Consider the following 20,455-nt stretch of genomic DNA (forward strand, 5'->3'; position numbering starts at 1 on the left):
CCAGCTTTACTGTATCTTGGCTACCTAGACTGAAGTTTTTCAAGCTAAATACTTGTTTTCACCTGCATTCAACTGCATTCAAGAGTTTCAACCTAAAGCATTTCAGGTAGTTCTCATACACATTTGGAAGAACTTTCATATTAAGCATGACTATAATTATTTCTCCTGTGGATCTCTGATTTGGAACAACCTGAGATAAGTCAAAGGCTGCTTCTGTTGGGTGACTTTTCGTATTTCATAAAAATCAGTGCAAACCTAGGCACTCTGCAGAGTGTGATGCATGTCTGAATTGCGTAGGTCCCAGTCCTTGAGCAAGCATTTCATCACACTGGACTACACAGACTAAACAGGGAATTAACAGAAACTATAGTTCTCTGTTGGGTAGAGTCAGATACCAGAACAAGCCTTGGCTTTGGTCTCATTAAGCCATTGCAACAAGTTGGAATTAAGCCGGAGTAAAATGAAAGTACACTGCTGAACCTCTGTAGGGTCAGTTACTGCGAAAGCTGTCAGCTTTCTGCTGTCAAACACTTCATTATCACAAGCAGCGAAGGACTGTGCTGTGGATCTAATTATTACCAATGCTGATGATGAGCCATGTGATGCCACATGGTGAGATTTGTGTTTTTTTCCAGAATGCTTTGTTTAAAAACTAAGTCAATGACTTTCGTAACCCTCCTTTTTCCTCTACCTCAATCATAGTAAAAGACAATTTCTGTACTTTAAATCTAGCACTTATTTTGGAAGAGCAGAATTCAGGATTTTCATACAATCTCAATCTTCCTTCTGTAGATGTAGTGTTTAACAATGATCACCATTTTCACAGAAGGTGAGTGGTACTCATTAAGCACATGACTTTACTGTTTTGTTATACACTCATTAGATGATGGCAAATTGCATCTTACCACTTCATGCTATTCAAGCTCTGAGGAGAGAATTACTAAAGATCCCTGAGTCTTTTTTTATGACATAACCACTATAGTATAAGACTTTCAAAAACTTTTTTTTTGCATCGTTGGCTGTCATAAGGGACAGCTATTATTTGCATTTTCTAAATGAAAACTTGAGACACAGGAAGGGTAAGGTTGGTTTTGGTGTTCAACCTGAGATGTCTGGGATTAGAGTTTTTAATATATTCAATTTAATAGATCACATTACCTTTAAAACCACTGACTTCAGTTTGCAGCTGTACATGGCTTTCCTACAATCACATAGGAATTATTTGGCAAAGAAAAAGATGGAATTTAATTCTCCAGTGTAGCATTCAACTTTAACCTATACAGTGTTTTTCTTCTTCCAATGGTCTCTTTGTTCTCTACGTGCTTTCCAGTTTCTACACCAGCTTCTTTCAATATACCACCTTGCTCCATCTGTGGGGCACAGCATACCATGTTTGGTGATGGATGAAGAGGTCTTACAGAAAAATAACATAAAATCACGTAATTAAAAAATGAATTGCAACATATGCAACACCAAAAGGGGGCAAATTACAGCTGCAAAAGCAATGCTAATTTCCACAAACCCTGAGTATTGATGTTGTAGTCTTATTTAACATAAAGCTTTGTAAAAGCGTGCATGTGCCTCACAGAAGGAAATGGAGAACGGCATGCTAAAGTTTTACATGGCAGAATTAAAATGGGATGTAAGAAGTGAGACAAGTTGCAATGAGGCAACTGTAAGTTGTGATTAGCACCCAAGGGAAGTTCCAAGTCTCACTTGTTCTGCTGCCAGCAGCATTAGGACATATACTGAAACAGGAAGATGCTAGAAAAACTGAGACCTGCTGGCAATTTGGATCAGAGGAGAGCAGGCTCTGCTGAGATTTCAGGTCATACTGCCAATATCAGAAAGTGTTGGGTAGGAGCAATAAACAGCACTGTGGCACAGAGGGTGCTGGTGAAAATCACTGAATCATGGAATAGCTTGGGTTGGAAGGGGCCTTAAAGTCCATCCAGCTCTGACCTTTCCTGTCAAGGGCAGGGATGTCACCCATTAGGTCAGGTTGCCCAAAGCCCCATCCAGCCTGGCCTTGAACGCTTCCAGGGATGGGGCATCCACAGCTTCTCTGGGCAGCCTGTTCCAGTGACTCACCGCCCTCATTGGAAAGAGTTTCTTCCTTGTATCTCATCTAAATCTATCCTCTTTCAGTTTAAGGCCATTACTCCTTGTCCTGTCTCAATATTCCCTGACAAAGAGTCCCTCCCCAGCTTTCCTGTAGCCCCCTTTAGGTACTGGAAGGCCACTGTAAGGCCTCCCTGGAACCTCCTCTTTTCCAGGCTGAACAACTCCAGCTCCCTCAGCCTGTTTCTGTAGGAGAGCTGCTCCAGCCCTTTAATCATGCTTGTGGCCTCCTCTGGGCTCTCTTCAACAGGTCCATGTCCTTCTTGTGCTGGGGGCCCTGGGCTGAATGTAGGGCTCCAGGTGGGGTCTCACGAGAGCAGAGCAGAAGGGGAGAATCACCTCCCTCACCCTGCTGGCCACGCTGCTTTTGGTCCAGCCCAGTGTACGGTTGGCTTTCTGGGCTGCAAGCACACAGACCTGGCTCACGTGGAGCTTCTCATCAACCAACACCCCCAGGTCCTTCTCCTCTGGGCTTCTCTCAATCCATTCTCTGCCCAGCCTGGATTTGTGCTTGGGATGACCTGGCCCAGATGTGGCACCTTGCACTTGGCCTTGTTGAACCTAATAAGGTTGCACAGGCCCACCTCTAAGGCCTGTCCAGGTCCCTCTGGATGGGATCCCTTCCCTCCAGTGTGCTGTCTGCAAACTGAGAAGCAATTTAAAGGTGGGACTAGAGGGACTGTGAGATTTTATAGTTAGTGCAGTGCTTCTGAAAGTCATACCTTAGATCACTTACACTGGAAAGTTAAAATCTGAAGGCAGTTAAGAGCACTGTTTCTTTTTAAAAAAAATATTAGTAGCTATGAATTTCAATGCCTGGTAGGGAGAGGGATGGGAAAGAGTCCCAGTTCTTCAGAACTTAGTTGTATGCTTTAGTTAGTTATTCTTTAATCCCTTACTTTCATCTCCGGGATGCCACACCTGCTGTAGGCTGAAAGAGGGAAAAGCTTCTACAGAACCCTCACACAGTTCCTATGGTCTAGAGGATCAAGGCTCAGATTATTCTACAAGAAGAGTGAATCATTTGAGTAATTTTCCCCCAGAGAGCATCCAAGAGGATAGGCCTATCTATTGTCACCTATCTAGAAACACCAATTTACCTACACTGTTGGAGAAGATTAGGATTAATTAATAAATCTTAGTGACATTTTTTGTAACACATCATTTATGTACCAATTCCCACTGCTCATGTGCCTTGTTTTAATGCTCCCATATTTTTCATTAGCAGCATTTGGAGGCCTCAAATACTCCAAGTGACTTTTTTTTCCACCTCAGGATGAAAAAAATATTCTAATCACCTTCTTGTTAAATGACTGATACATATCCGGTGCTATGATGAAAGAGGGACTGCCATGACATTAGGAGAAGGCTGTTGCTATCACCATTGCAACTAACTCAACCCCCTTCTGGCATCTTCTCTTAATATAAGCCTTCTGGAAGAGGCTGAAGCCTGCAGGAATTGCAAGCTGCTCCAGCTTGCTCTCCTCCATGAGCCATCATGATGGACCTGTTCTATGCGATGGATTGTTCTACATGAATACTGTGTGCAAGATGAGCTGGTTGCTCGAGGAACATAAAACCTCTGCACGTGCAAGTTGTTTGTACAACTTACTGTGTGATGAAGGATGGGTCAGTCTGATCAGTCAGAGGCAGGGTCCCATGATTTTGAACTGTGGTATCCTGTGATGCTGAGCTCTGACAGAAGATGGAGGCAGGCTGCAGAAAAGTCCTAAACTCTGTAAGGTAGGTGCTCATTCTCCTTACAGGAACTGTCTGTGCACTGAGAAAGAAACATGATAACTGAAGCAACTCATGCTCATGCACCGTTCTAATGTGGAAGAGCAGTGGGGCTACTTAGAATTAGGCCTTACTAGCTTCAGACTCAGAATGAAGTTACTACAGATCAGCTGCGTGGTTATATATTGCTTTAAGATTCTTTTAAGATTTGCTTCAGTTGAATGATCATATTCCCTTGTTCAGAAGATACTCTGATATTTCTGTCATGTCCAAAATGAAGCTTCAGAAGGAATATGGAAAGCTTAATGTGCTAGTTTCCATGGTAGAGCTGTAAGCATTCCATGCTAGGAAACATGGGGTGCACCTGAAAACAGTATTTAGTCCTAAGTCCAAGTGTAAAGAATGGCTGTCACACATACAAATGAAGTATTCCCCAACTGGATTTGCTGAGATAGTACTTAAAAAAAAAAAAAAAAAAAGAAAAAAAAAGAGAGAGAGAGAACAAGCAACTATTTCCATAGACGCAGTGAGCAGCCAATAGTGCTAGTTTGTACACTTGCCACTGATGCAACTTGAAAAGCATTTAGAAAAATCTTCAAGAGTAATGCCAGTATCACTGCAGACTTCAGAAAAACTAATTTGCAATGTCTAGATCCACTTTTCAAACGAAAAATCTTGAGTATTTATTCAAATATCAACTTCATGCTACATTTTCAACAAATGATATTTGCCTTACGAATTTTCAACTTTCTAGGAATGGAGCTCTGGGATTCCTTGGTGTTGTAGCTTGGCTGCACACCTGTACTGAATACGCAAAGAAAATTCTTACTCAGGGCTTTTTTTATGCACCAACCATTAAGATTACTGGAAAAGTGTGTTCTTGGTATGTGCCTTTCTCTCCTGTATATCCAAGGTTCTTACATAGTTCTTTTGGTTTTCCTTCTCTACTCCCTCCCCCATGTTTCACTCCATTCCTCAGGATATCAGCTTCGATTACTGACAGCAGCATGAGGAGGGGATGGGAGACTTACAGGCACCTGGGATTTCCTAAAGGGAAATCTTTGGCAAATGTCTTTTTATTATTTATTTCCTTATTTTTAATTCCACCCCTCTCAAGCTGTCATTTCTTAGCAGTGAAAATGAAAAGCTGCCATTTATGTGTGCACAACAATGGAGGCCTCTGCAGGCCACATGGCTCCTGCAGTTTAATTTACTTTAATTCATTTTATATTGAACCAAATGATCTTATTTGCTGTTTTTGATGGAGAGCCTTCAACATGCAGGGTGGGAGCCAAGCCCCTCTCCCAAAGAAATTATGAGCCCAGCTGCTATTAAGACTTGTACCCAGCTTTGAAGGGTATGCTGAAGCTCGTGGGGGAGGAAGGGACATCTTTAGCCACAGGCATGCTCCTTCTCCCACAGTCTCCCTCTGACTGCAAAGGTACAAGATCACACTGATTTGGGTTGCCTTCCTTTTTCTGCTGCTTTTCTCCCCCCATGCACAAGCCGCTCTTTCCCTGCCTTCCAGCCTGATTGCAGTCTCAGATTCTCTTGGCACCTCTGTTTTTCCAGGCTAGTTTAGAACCTAAGAAACTCTGGGATTTTCTTAAATTTTTGATCTTCCCTCATTCGTTGGTTGGGCTGCCTGCAAAAATATTCCATTTCTGAGCTATTCAAGCTTGGAGAACTATGGGTAGACATAGCAGTCTTCATGCTTCATATTCCAGCACTGAGTGTAATTTTGGTTCCTGACAACCATTTTTTGGCCCCAAACGACGTGTACTGCTGCCTGTATTCAGACTGAAAAAGCAAATCAAAGAGATTCTACCTTTTAATGTTTGCTTGCTTTTTTCTCAGTTATAACATCGGATCAGGCTTTAGTAAACCTCATTTCCATTGCTGATGGGAAGCCTCTTTGCTTTTTCCTTTTAAATGTGTACTGGATACAAGATGGCTCTTGATGTGATGGGGCCATACTAAAAGTACATAACACCGGTACTTCAGACTGGGAGAACTGAGTGTGCTAGCCCACATCTTTCATGTGTTCACTGTCAAAATGAAAATAGGCATCTGAGCTAAGTGGAGTTCGGTACTACTCGCTATTTTCATGAATGACCTTAAGCCTACTCTGTTCCATCATTATCAAATGTGCAGTTCACACTAAAGTAGGAAACGCATTGGGAAGAAGAATTATAATTCAAAAATCATCTTGACAGACTAGAGAAATGTCCTGGAAAACCTGAGGGTGCAATTAAAGAAACACCAAAGACAGCCCAGCAGAGAACAATAATAAAATCAAAGTTCTGGAATGAATGAGTATCTGAGAAAAGACTCATTTGGGTTTGTTTCTTCTACACAGAAGACTGGATATATGAAGGCTTCAATGTTTAAAAGAAAGAATCTGATCTTGCTTCAATCACAATGGATATGGAGAGGTACGAGCTTTAAGAGAAGGCCATTCTGAGGTGATGCTTCACACTAGAAAGACTACACAAGCATCAGTGAAAGCCATGTAATAGAGAAGACTAGAATCTCAAGTAGCAGTATGAAAATCCAGACTAGCTTTGGAAGTGCCTTTGAACTTCCCAAACAAGGAATATCTTGGCCTACTCAGAGTTGATCAGAGACCCTGATATCCCAGCCATTGGCAAGTTTTATCATCTACTGCCAGCAAGAAGGTACTGCAAGGAAATTCAAGATTAAATACCCCTAAGCCCTTCACAGCTGTGAAGAACTCTGTCCCTGGCAGAGCACCAGGCTCCTCTTCAGGACCTGTATTATAAGGAGCTAGAGGTTGCTGTTCCAACTAGTTTTATCCACAGGAAAAACAACAACAAAAATATTTCCTGGAAAACAAACAAACAAACAAAAAAAACACCTTATATCTCTACCCTACAAATTAAATTTATTTCTCCAAAAGCTTGTTACCTGCTATGATTAAGCAACAGGCATCCAGAAATTCACAAGCTATAGACAAGGCTTCAAGCAGAAATGCTACTACAAGTATTTGGGGAGGAAAACAGTAACTTTGGCAAACATTAAGACAGCAGATGGCAAATACCTTGGTAAGAATTTGGTCAAGTTAATGTCTGAAGTGCAACAGAACTGTTTAAACTCAGAAAATACTTTTTTTTTTTTTTTTTTAAATAATCATCTGAAAAATCGTGTGTAGCATTGTGCTAGCCTGTAGAAGTAAGGTAGGTCATCAGACTCAGGGAAAGAACTCAGCTACATGGTTACCAATTACAATTTCCATGGCATCCTGGGGTTCTCTTGGAGCTCTCCCATCCTAGTTTGATCTTACTTAATTTGTTACACCAGATCTCATCCCTAGTTGGCTTAATGGATGCATTGTGGAGGGTGGGATAAAAAATAAAATCCAGATCCATAGCAGTAGGTAACATCAGTCTCAGATGTCAAGGGACAGTGAGACCATCAACAACATCCTAAGACAAAAAGAGACTTAAAAAAAGTGAGAAATATTGCTATCCAGAAAAAGGTATTAAAAATGAAGCATCTGTGCTCTGAGTCATTATAGGCCCGTGACAGATGTGATCTTACCAGCCTCCCACTGTAGCTGCAAATAAAGACCCCTTCTCTTTCTTCTCTCCCGACAAGGATTAATGAGTACTTGGGATAGCTCTCAGACAAGCAAGCAAAGGCTGTGAACCTTTTCCAATGCTGCAATTTATCTTGAGAAGACTATTCACATCACTTTTTCCTCCCCTCCCCAGGCTGGATTATGCTCTGACCTAGCACATTAATCTCCCAAAATAAAATAATAATAATAGAAGAAAAAAAGCACCTGGACATTCGCCAGAAATAAATTAATAACCATCTCAAATAGCCCTGCTGTGCAGGAACAAACTGCTCAACTCCCCTGCCACCCATGTCATTTGTAAGCAAAACTATTCCCAGTTTACATATCCCCTTAAGTGCCCTGCCTGAGACTTTCTGCAATTAATGATAGTATCTTGCATCTATACAGTGCCTTTCATCCAAACACTTGCCAGAAAGTTTCTTTATCAAATGCAAGTATACATTGCTACCTTTGCCACTGAAATGGAGACACTACTAAGTGGAAGAAGGGATAGCATGACAGGCCTGTGAAGAGTAAAAAGAAAAAAAAAAAAAAAATATATATATATATATATATATGAAATGGTAACTTGAGAGAAAGTATAGAGAGAAAGTTCCAAAATTTAGGCATGGTCTATGTATGATTTTGTATGTATTTAAACATTTTAACTGTTTACTTAAAATAGTTCATCAATCATCTATTGACAAAGACTGCTTAGAAAACAAGACTTACAACAGCGTCAACCAGCAAAGCAGTTATCTCACTGCTAACACTCGTTCCTTCTCAAATAATGTTTACTTCTCTCTTTCTAGACTTCAATCGCTTGCTGGCATTACCAAATCCCTGTTCAGGTCTGCAATTGTTCAAAAACCAAAACTTACCTAGGTGACTCTCTCCTAAAGTTTTAGCACATATTCTCTTATTTTTGTCCTTCCACACGCGTTTCTGTCTGTACATGTTGTAAAGGTATCAGATTATCAACGACAAACATCCACACATTCAGAAGACAACAGGTTCTTACCTTTGACTTGACAGCTAGGATGATCTTAGGCAAGGCAACAATTAGGCATTTCAATGCAATAGTGAGATACTTCAGCACAAAGTCCGTAATCCCCACAATCCACATCAGGTCAAAGAAGTCCAGTCTCTCAAGGTTGGGTTTCAGAAATATAAGGCTAAAAGGCATGACAACAAGGTTCAAATACCAGTGAGGAGAACCTCGCTTAGGCTTCTTGATACCAGCTCTATCCACTGCTGGCCAAAGAAGGCCTAGAAAATCCACTGAACCTCAGTGAAGTCCTTAAGGGCAACAGGAATAAGACATGCAAATTAGTCCCACAGTTCCTCTGGGCCTCTTGACTTTGTCTGTTCTTGCCCATTTCTACTGAGGTTTGCTCACTATCAGAAAACAGGACCCAAACACATAAAAAATCTGTTTTTGAGACTGCAGTCTTCAAAACCACAATCTACACTAGAAAAGAGCATCTGGTCTAACCACAGCACCTTCAGTTCATAGGCTTGCTCTTTCAGGCCTGACTGTGAAGGTTCTTCCCTTGAAGTCTCAGTCATCAGTTGTCTTTGAAGAGGAAAGTCATGGACAACTTAAGACCACTGTGTCCTTCTCCACCGAGGCTGGCTGACTAGAGCTACTTCAGGGGCAGCAATCTCTAAAGCTACTCGTGCACGTGAAACAAGCGGGTGACAAAGGAAGCATTGTATTAGGCAGAACTCTGGCAGAAAGGTCAGAACTTCAGGAAGGTCGTGCTCCAAAAGTGGCTCACTGGGCTGTGTTAGTTAGCAACTCTTACCTGAACCAAACCTCCAGAAAGGTAGCATCCCTTACTTAATGCTATTGACTGCGCTGAACATTCGGCCTTTAAAGAAGGGGAGTCCAGGACAGCACAACTTCATGTAGCAGGAGCTACTGACCTGAGCAGCATAAGGTCTGGGCCCTACTCAGACTGAAAATACAGGATTCCTGTTCAGGATATTTACCTACCAAAGCCTAATGACAGAAAGCAAAAACTTAAGAAATAAAAATGGAAAGGTAAGATAGCCAACCCAGAATGAAAAGCCTGAGCATGAATTTAAAATACTCACAACACTGGCACAGCACAACAGGTAAAATTAAATCCTAAAAACAGAAACAGAATCAGAAACTTTACTACTATTCGTGCACTAGAAACAAGCAAAAAGTAAATAAATTAGGAAATGAAAAACAGATGAGAAAGAAACAAAACCAAAGCAGCTATTTCCACAGGCCTGCCTTGTGCACAGGCAGAGGTGCCCACATAGAGAGCAACAGATCCACTAGCGGGAGCTTGGCACTCCATGCACCACGACATCACTTGCAGGAATGGGGCTTTTCAGTGAAGCCATTGCTCAGACTGTTCACAGTTAATAAACTATGCCCTAACCAGCGCGTAGAACGGCCCCAAATTGCTGAAAATCTTTTATTTTAGGAGACCTATCTTTTATTTTAAACTGTGCTCATTCATCCCTTTAACCTTAACCTAATTCCTAAAGCTGCTGTTTTCCTGTAGTGTAAATAAATTTCTTAATGCCTTTCTGCCATACCTCTTTCTTCTCTTCCATTCCCTCCCACAAACCACATACAGATTATCCCATAGCTCACCATCTCTCATTCTAACCCACGCATACAAGACTTCTCATCTCTCCCTTTTCCTGAAGGTATTTACATATACATGCAATGCTTTCCAGTGATCAAACCCAAAATCGTTAGGGCCAATTCCAAAAGGTACAAGGGCTGTGGGCCCTTGACTCTTTCACTGCACAGACAGCACTTATGGGAAGAAGCTGAGAAGCAATGAAATAAATGAGAGAAAAAAAAATGCTCAAGAGACATCCAGCCGCAGCCCAACTGATGCATATTATGCACAGTGTATTTTCCAGTAAATATTTTCAGTCTGAATTTCTAAGTTGCCTTCAATTTTACTTGGGAAGATAATCAATATGGTTTTAACTAGTAGTATCCAAACTACTTTATCAAGTAACTATGTTTGATAATTGCTCTGTTTCTTTTTATTTATTCTGCTAAGGTCCCCTTGCTTAAGTATCCTTGCTTCCTATTTGTCATTTAATCCCTCCTTTACAATGAGCAGGGACGGCACCAAACCATAGCCATGGACACTAACTTTTCTGTACCAGAGAACTGCTTCAGTCAGCATTTTAAAGTGGAGACTATCTTAATTACACCAGACTCAAATATCTCCAAGCCTGAGTATAATGAGGTAAAATACTACTACTTTATCTCCAGTAACAAACTAAAAGCTGGATAGACTGAAAAGGAAAAATATTACAAGAAAAGTCAAAACAGTCGATCAGTTTCTCGTCTGCTTCCAACACCTGCTCTTTACCTTCAGTCACAGTGGTCAAAATGGGAATTTAGAAGTCCCATTATACAAAACTATCCATCCTGCTTTGATACATGAGAAAGTGGCAAGTGTACATGTTTCAACCCGAAACTGTAGCGTATCATCACAGCTGACCCATTCAGACCTGGTTATGTCATTTATTGACAGGAGTACAGTCCACTGGTAAAAGTGACACACATTCTTTTCCTCCATTGAAAGCTATTACAAAAACCTAACAAAGACAGCAGACACCTGAAGTCCTTTTTCCTCCCGTGTACAACGTAAATTTTGCTCACCTGTTGTACAGCTGCTGGGAGCTGAATGTGTAAAGCAAGTAGAAGGTGTTTCCGGTGAGAAAGGCCAGGATCCAGAAGACAACCAATACTGATCTTTTCTCCTGAGCAACAAAAAGAAGCAGAGAAGATAAATTCAAAGTCTCAAGGGTTGTACTGAGCCTCTAACTGCTGAAAAATGCACGACCGACCCAGGAGACACAAATATGCAATTAAGCATTCAGTAATTAGTTATTTACACAGGACTAAGACTCACAAATAGGTTGTGAAGTAAAGATTATAAACAAAAGCAGAAATGGCTCTCACTCACCTAACCTTTTCAAATAAAGCAATTTCAGAGAAATTAATGGAAATACACTGGCGAAGATGATAGCCTTGCTTGCATAGCACAATGCTCAAAGTTGGGATTTTTCCTGGGATAACTAAGTTCTCCTGATATTTAAAATACAGCTTGACAAACAGGTTAAAAAAGTCAGTTCCATATGTTGTATACAATTGTACTACAATTCTGAGCTTTCACCTGTCTGGAATGACACTTTGTGAAATGGGAGTTTTACAGATAGATCCATAGTCACTTAGAAGACGGCTTAGCTAAATCATATATAACATAACCCATCACTATATGCAGCATGTGAATGTTATCTGAATACATGAAGGTACATGACATGCGTTTTTGATTCAATAAATAATTAAAGGTCAGAAGAAGTGAGAATTTTACATTTCAAAGCACAAGGAATGTTACAGATGGAAGCTGGAAGACAGACGATCTTGTCCTGGGTCTTGGTCCTGTGTAATTTTGAAGAGTAAATTTTACTCTTGGGAGGAAAAAAAAAAAAAAAAGCTTTTTTTTTTTTTGCAGGCTGATTTATTAAGAATATAGCTCTTTGTAGCTATTCAACAGCCAGGGATGTTAGGTTGAGATTTAAAGCAGAAGGATTAATGGGCATGCTGCTAGAAAGACAGAGGTGAAAAGTGAAAGCCAACAGCAATCTATTACACAATTGTGCAGTTCATCTGTTCATTTAGCATTGTATCACATTTATTTTACTGCTGCTGGTACATGTACTTATATGCTCGTGCGACCCATGTCATTTTGTCAAAAAAGCAATTCTTGTTTTATGCTTTTAGTGCTGTTGAAGTATCCTGCTGACACTGAAGAAGATCACGATAGATCAGAAGATCTGGTTTCTTCACATTCTAAACATATCATAAGAGAGAATTTAAAAGACACTAACAAGTAACACATTTACAAACTCCTTTAGCTGAACATCTAAATGCTAATAAATTAAATATCATTATTAACTAGTGAAATTGGTTTCAGCACCTTTGCTATACATGATGGGAAACTGAGGCATAGGGAAGCTGCCAGTGCAATGCCAGAGGCAGATTACAATCTTCCCAACTTTTTCTCCCTTGCACTTATTATAACATACTTTCACAAAAGTGCAGAATGGAAACTGTGAGAGAGCATCAGTGGGGAGAAGTAGGCAGAAGAAGTGAGGATTTTGCCACAGTACTCTTGTTCTGACAGATCTGTATACATACAATGGTGTTCAACCCTAGATTGCAAAAGAATTTTCAGGAAATACATTATTTTGTATACAAAGAGCAATGTCGCTTGGAAGTAAAAGAGAGTAAGATGCTGTACTCACCTTCAGAGCAACCTGTTCTCGGAGTGTTGAGTTGGCATATGCGAATGTGCTGGCCATACCAATGCACACAGCAATCCCTGCAGGAAAAGACACTGTCAGAGTACAAAAGGCCACGTAGGAGGATCTTCAGTCCTAAGTTATTGGGTAAGAGCATCTTGAGCTTTGAAAAATATTACTGGGTGATATTCTGGATGCACTAGGAATTAAAAATAAATAAATGACTAAAACTGGCAGACTGGACTCAAAATTCAAATACAAGCTAAACTGAAATGAAGCTGCTGCAGTGAGCACTCACCCAGCCAAATACAGAAACTCTGTCCTAACTCTGTGCTGAAATAGAACAGAAGTGCTGCAAGCTGTGGCTGCACTGTGCAAACAGAAGTCAGCTAGAAGACAGTATTACAGCAGCAGTTCAGCATATCCTAGATGACAGGGCACACTATCAAAACCATATAGGATACCAGGTTTAAAGAGCAAGATGTTGCAGAAATGAATCAATTCCTCTTTTGGGGAATACCAGCAGCTATAACCAGTGTAAACTTAGGCATTATTGGCTTCCCTGTGACAATAATCTCAGCATACTACTCCCCAAATGAGTAAGGATCCTCAGAAACGCCACACATAAAACTTCACAGTAAGAGAAGGATTAGATGAGTGGATTTTACTTGACCTCTGAGGGTCTGAAAGTCCCATGAAAGAAACTGGGATAGACATACTCTTTAAGGAACTCTGAAGATCTCAACTGTAAGATGTAACAGCTGATGCTGTTTGGCTTGTTCTCACAACTACCCTTGTTTCAGCTGTACAAGTGTCTCATCCCCCTGAGACCTTCTGTGCTACACAGAAGCCTTTGCTAGTCACTAATGTAAGTTCTCTGTCTCTCAGAGAGAGAGATCTGAGTGGGAAGCCTTGGTAACATCCTCAGCCCCTAAAGGAATGTCATGGAGAGATTAGGAAAAGGTACAGAAATGATCTCCTACTTGTCAGAATAGGAAACAGATGGGACTAACACAGATGAAAACAGCTTGCATTGAAAGTCAGCTGAAAGGATGTGGAGCTGGTTATCCCATGCATTTTAGTACGCCCCCTTCATGCTAGAACACCTCCAGCTCTAGACGCTGTCACAGAGATATATGCATCAGGCATCACAGCATGATAAAGCTTCCTACCCACCCTTTAATACATTTACAATCCGAAAAGGATAAGTGCTTACCAAGCTTATGCTGGAAACAAACTTTAGCCGTGAGGATCAAGATGAAGGGAAGTCCCTTCTGCAGCCAACCGATCACAGCTTTTAACTCTGAAAGAGCTGGGGCTGGAGTCCCGGCCTGTTCGTCACTGCCTTCCTCGGTGTGTCCGTGGCGGTCCCCCCCAGCCATGTGCAGCAGGGATGAACCCCGGTGATGGCCATGGTGGAAATGATGGGACTGTTGCCGGTGGTGAAACGGGGCTCCTTCCGTACGACTGCTTCCTTCCTCCCTCGGGGTTGGCATCTGAATGAATACTTCCCCACCTCCCGCTGAAGAGCCCAGAACCAAACCTGACTGGAACGGCGTGGCTGTGATGGTACCCGACGGGATACCTGCCAGGCCCGAGAACAGCTGTTGTGGAGAGGAAGTTTCAGCCTTGAGACTTTCAAAAACTCCACTTTCATCCACGCTGGTTTCAGAACTGACTGTTTGGCTCCGGTTTCTGCATTGGAAGAAGATTAAAGAAAAGTGATTAAATGAGTGCCACAGAACTTCTTGGTCTTTTAGACCACTCCCGACTGTATCATTTAAGAGTTCTTCATGCACTGCCAGAATATGTAGGTCTCCAGATAACAGATGCTTTTCACTCTGTTTGCTGTTGGAAAGTCACAGCTGCAGAAATGGAGACCAGTAACCAGACTCCTGAAATAAGATCAGAGTATTTCTAAAGCACTGATCAAGACGCACCAGTTCCTTCATCTGAGGATCAGAGTTCCCAAACGCTCCCTTTACTTTTGGAGGACACATACATATAACACATCTAGCATTAAATTCAACATCTTCAATAATGATTTCAATATTTCAATAAAAACATTGATAAAAACATGTAAATTTAAACAGTGCAACCAAGCCAGGACACATTATATACATACAAATTAATCAGACTACCTTAGGGAAATGATCTACCCCCAAGATCTTCTATTTAGAAATGATCAATACTTGCCCACTGATGAATAACACAAATGAGAGAGTCAGCTGGGGAAGAGAAGTGTTGCAAGCTGCCTGTGTGTCCCTGTTCCAACAAATATTAATAAGGATGCGTTCATGGATCACAGAGAAATTGTTTTATTTTGATATTCTCAGCAAAATGGGCATGGAGGTACTCAGTTTACTGGGCACTGGGCAGAATTAGGTCTGGCACTGATTCTTTACTAAGCTTGTTGGATAGATTACAGGCAGATTCCAAAAGAAAGTCTTAAATATCTTCATCCTAATACCAGAAGAATATATGCTTTCTTCACTTGAACTCAACCCTGTGGTACTGAAACGAACACGTGGAAAGTCTGGATGAAAGGCAGCAATATATGTAACAGGTAGAAACAACCATTAGGGAGTAAATGCCTGGCAGACAGCAAATACCTCTCTAACTTGCAAAAGAAGAGTAAAGAATAAATAATGTGCAGCGAGAGTCATAGCCCGCAAATAGGGCATGCTGCAGAGCTCCAGTCTCTCTTGGTTTTAAGCCTTGGAGATGTCTAACTTTAGAAACAGTGGTCACAAGCTGAGACAGCACATGCAGGCACATACAGGGCCCTTAACCCGCCCTCTCCCGTGGGCTCAAAAACATCCCCAGACATCTTACAGGGCACAGAGCACTGCCTTTCATCTGACTCTGGAGATAGCTTCAAACCTCTCTAGAGAGACCTTCCCACGAGGTAAACTCCTAATAAGGCTTTTTATAGCTACACCCCATTCCCAACGTCTCTCCACAGGCTCCAGCAAGGAATCAAGTCAACAAGATTTGGCACACCTTTCTTTGGTTCAAAATATGCATCAACAGATTTTGAATTTTACACCTAACATTACAACTCAGGGATGTATACACAAGACAGGGACATAATGTGACAGATCTGTACTTACGTCTGGGAACATAACAAACACATTGGGTGGAACTGAGTGTTACAGACAAATACAAAAGTATTGTTTGCAACAATACTACCAGGATACACGACTATGCTTTCAGCAGGAAGGAATTAATCAGGCACACATTTAAAAATAAATATACACAGATGAAATTCTGAGTCTGATGAAGTCAACCAAAGTGAAGACCACAATGTCACTGGCGAAAGAATTTCATTCTACAGTTAGAAAACCTTCAGTTGATGTCACTGACATGTATCTACTCTGTTAAGAAAAATAAGTATTTAAAAAGACCAGTTCATATTACCCTGTGCATCTTTTGCACTTAATAACAGATACCTACCCTGAATATTTTTAACTCTTCAAACAGATACCAAAGTGTCTTACAAGTTTGTAGTCTCAAGAAGCTCTACATTGCATATGACAGGTGCACAATGCATTTTATGTGCTTCTCAGGGCCCAGACTTGCCTGCTGATAAAAACCCATAGACTGCACTGAGGCTTGGGTGGCATCACACAGAACAAGTTGAAAATGCTTTTCTTTTGCCCTCAAATTAAGAATGGATCTGTGGTAAAAGTGGTCACGACATCAAGCTTCCCCTCTACCTGCAAAACCACTAAGAAATATTAAGTGACTGCTTATGATCCAGATCTTTCACTTATAATATCAGCTGAGCCAGAGCAATGAAATTTGTTAGTTCCATCTTTGTCTTAGTAATTAGATTAGTTTCTTCTTTAGAAGAAAAAAAAAATAGAAAGAAAAAAAGTCAAGCACTAACTCTGGGAAAGCACAAGGGAGTGTTTAGTACCAGAACAACAAGAGCGGCAAGCCTCCCTTGCTGATATTATAATTACAGAAATGAATTAGCAGTATTCTACTTCTAACTATTCACATACATGAACCTAGATACAGATTCTAGGATGTCGTAAAGAATCATCCTAAATCTCTAGAAAATACTATGTCACAGAAGTATATACAGGCTCTGTTCATACCGATTGACCCTTTCAGACTGACAGCACTCAGTATCCCCGCAGGACTGTGCCATGGATTGCTCTTCAAGAGTTCTTAGAGCTCTAAAACATCCTGCCTTTACTAAGCCGGCTGTCTCCATATGTGCCATACTGGATCATCAAACCTGTAACACTGTTGTTGGCAGAAGTCAATAACTGACATGAAGGAGAAAAGTAAATCTGTCCCTAAACCCAAGCAGAAAGCCTGGCCACATTACATGCACAGGATGAGGAAGTCTATGTTTTTCTCACTTCCGAGCTTTTGTCTTCTAAAACTTACCATGAAACACACCATATGCTTAAATCAGAACTTTGCCACCTGGAGAGGAAAAGGTAGGAAAAAGGAGGGGAAAAGATTTACCTTTCAGGAGAAAGGAAGGGAAAAGATTTACCTTTCAGGAGGAGCGTTGTCAGTGTTGCTGCTATGCCGTCTCTGCATTTTCCTCAAAACCTTAAAACACAACACGCTCAACATTAACGTTGTAGGTCACCAGTTCTCAGAGTGACTAACAAAGGTCCACAGAGTCAGAGGGCTGTGAAACCCCTTCAGCTAGTGACATGGCTGGAATAAATCACTGGCTTCTCTGGAAGAGAAGCTTGCAATTGTTATGTGGTACACTTGTGAAGAAGCAACTTTCAAATGGCAAACAGGAGCGCTCACAAACAGGTCTCCAAGCAGGGCAGGCATGAGTCAGATCCCCTTCTGCAGCATGGTGCAGTCACAAAGAGAGTACACAGGTATGATGGCATGGTCTCCGACAGGAACTTCAGAACATCTGACAGAGTAGCTCTAGATGTGACATGTGAATCAACATATGCTCTCTGCAAATGAAATGCATTCCTCTTCTTTTGAAGAAACTTCCCGAGCAATAAAAAGCAAAACTGAGGGAAAAAAAAGAAAATGTGTAAACATTTTTAATGAAAAAAATACAATCAAGGCATGACAATATTCTTTTAAACAGGCAACCCCTTCCTTTTAAACCACAGATTGCCATTAGCAAACTGCACAATGGCCACAAATGATATCCACATGTGCAAAAGATCACATGTTCTTGTCCCATTCATTCTGGAACTGCCAGCATAAATAAAGTAAGGTCTGGAACAGGAAATAAAAAGGCTTTGAAATTGTATTAACTTCAGGATCTTTTACTAGGACAAGGAGAGAAATTATTTAGTTATTTAAATCTCTGCTTTCAAGTGGCTAATTTTAGGGCAACAACCTCAAACACATTACATTTTTTAAAATCAAGATCATTCAAAAGTGAAAAAGAACAGAAAATCATCAAGGCATAGCACACAGTACATGGCAAATAGTCCTACACAGTGTAAAGATATCTCACTTATATAAAACCTGAGGCACAGGCAATTTTTGCAAGTGATTTGTGCACATTCCTACAGGCACATCATAGAAGATTTAGAAAGAGATCATTTAAATACATAAATCTGATCCTACTCAGCTTTAGACTAAAATAGCTACTGAATAAAAATGTAAAAGACTTTAAATACTTCCGGATATCAAAAGCGATAACATTATTTATAGCATTTTATATGGCATGAATCCATGTAATTCATGTACACAAGAGTACATGTATACATAAATAAGTGTGCAGCCCTGTATCCATAAATCACACAGCTAAATTGTATTGAACTTTTAAAAGGATGGGAAGAAACATCAATGTTTACGAAAAAGAGAAAGACACTTGGCTTGCACCATACAGTCTTCAAGACCCCCATCAAGTGGGCTGAACTGGGACGACACAGGATTTGAGTCATAGATGACAGAAAATGTCAAGGCTTTAATATGAGACACCAACTTTAGACATCCCTTTGACAGGTAATATAAATATACACATGTAAATAAAATACACAAAAGCAAATAAAAAATTGGGACAATCACATATGGCAGGAAGAACGTAACTTTTAACTCATTTTATGGAGAAGATACAGGTAGCCACCAAGAGTACCAGAAATCTAATTCTCACCAAAGTTTTCAGATACCATAAGTTACCAACACTCTCCTAAATACAAATTTTGATCCTGTAACTTGAAACTGTATTTTAATCTCTAGATATATGTTTCTATTTAGGTTGTGTTCTCAGGGCTGAATTTTGTTTTACATGTATTTGTAAGTTTCATAAAATAAAAAATATGTATGAGACTTCTCTCCCAGATTTTTTTAAAGCTGCCTTTGTATTGACAACACATAGTTCTCCAGGGAGCTTTTACATTTTCCCTGCGGTGTTATCTAATCCTGACCTGACAGTATCTCTGTTGACTCAGTATATAATTTTATCCCCCTTTTAACCAAAATAATAATTAAGATATGATTAATCAGTCTAGGCCCCAGGCTCACCCATGCAGGCGAAGCTGTCCTACCTATGAACAATGCTGGGGTCACTGCTTATAAAGAAATCTGCCAGCCTTCCCAGGCTACAAGCTGAGTTGAAGTCAGTGTGTAGGTAACTTTGAAACTTGGAAAATCCTTCACTCCCTTCCAAACCATTAGAAGTCTACTAGACTGCGATATGGGGTGAAAACAGCTTTTAAAATGTCACATAACTATGTGGGGAAAGACTTGTTCTTTTGTCATCAGCTACTAAGCTTTTTTTTTTTATTATTATTACTGTGACATTAATGTTTAGTATTGAAGACGTAGGACTTCGTAAGATGCGAACTTATGTATTACATCCAGAAGTCCCGCAGATTTAAAGTCAGATACAATTTAAATGGACATTGTTCCAAAAGGCACTCAGCTTCAGTACCAAATGATTACATTTTCTCCAGATTAGGGGTTTTCATCTTGCACCAGTTGGACACGTTGACAGTACCTGAACAACAGGTTTAACTAGAGGTGTAAGGTGCCACAGTGGGAGACAGGGCAGCTCAAGAGGGTGCAAACACCTTCCACATGGAGTCCCTCAGATAATCCAAACACGGTCCAACTTGCAAACTCATCACAGGGCCTCCAAGCCAGCTGAGAGTAAAGCACCTGGATCACGGCACTCAAACAGGCGCACCTGTAAGAAGCACACACACAGAATTATTTTCACCGCAGCACAGAGTTTCATTTTTTTGTCTCCTCAGGAAAGGCAGCGAGGAGCAGCACCTCGGTGCCCCAGTCCCTGGAGGCACACCACCCAACGCAGCCGCACTCCTTGGGGGTCAGCGCACCACCATTCCCAGGGCACCTGCTGGGCTGTGCTCAGGCTTTGTGACATGCATGTAGGAAATAAATTAATATACATGGAAAAGCATGTATATAGAGAGATTAAACCAATCTAAACGCTATAGTATATAATACCCACAGACAGATGCCTATAAATACAGCTGTATGCATGCACACATATCCACAGGCCAGGCCTTTACCTCCCAGCTGGGCCGGGAGTCGAGGAGGCAGCTACCCGGGGGCTGAGCAGGCAGGTACCGAGGGGCTGAGGAGACAGGAACCGGGGGGGGGGGCTGAGCTCCGTACCCCGCAGGCCGCAGCCGGCTCCCAGCCGAGCGGGCCCGGGGCCGCCCTGGCGCTGCGGCCGCGCCCCCTCAGCGCACGCCCGGCCGCGGCTTCCGCCTCTCCGCC

At 41.2% G+C, this 20,455-nt stretch overlaps 1 protein-coding gene across 1 annotated transcript in view; it reads right to left on the minus strand.

The window, feature by feature from the left end:
- The window catches only part of RNFT2 (ring finger protein, transmembrane 2), a 33,800-nt gene extending 13,397 nt beyond the window's left edge, over positions 1-20,403 (minus strand). Inside the window, exons 1-7 of the mRNA XM_032199278.1 lie at positions 20,245-20,403; positions 19,707-19,895; positions 17,271-17,760; positions 13,971-14,449; positions 12,758-12,834; positions 11,109-11,209; positions 8,460-8,613 (exon numbers count right to left, since the gene is read on the minus strand). Of these exons, the coding sequence (XP_032055169.1) occupies positions 8,460-8,613; positions 11,109-11,209; positions 12,758-12,834; positions 13,971-14,449; positions 17,271-17,353 (894 nt within the window). The 5' untranslated portion in view covers positions 17,354-17,760; positions 19,707-19,895; positions 20,245-20,403. The remainder of the gene's footprint in view (positions 1-8,459; positions 8,614-11,108; positions 11,210-12,757; positions 12,835-13,970; positions 14,450-17,270; positions 17,761-19,706; positions 19,896-20,244) is intronic.
- Between the last annotated feature and the right edge of the window lie 52 nt (positions 20,404-20,455).

Source organism: Aythya fuligula, chromosome 17 (genome assembly GCF_009819795.1).
Source record: "Aythya fuligula isolate bAytFul2 chromosome 17, bAytFul2.pri, whole genome shotgun sequence".
Classification (NCBI taxonomy): domain Eukaryota; kingdom Metazoa; phylum Chordata; class Aves; order Anseriformes; family Anatidae; genus Aythya; species Aythya fuligula.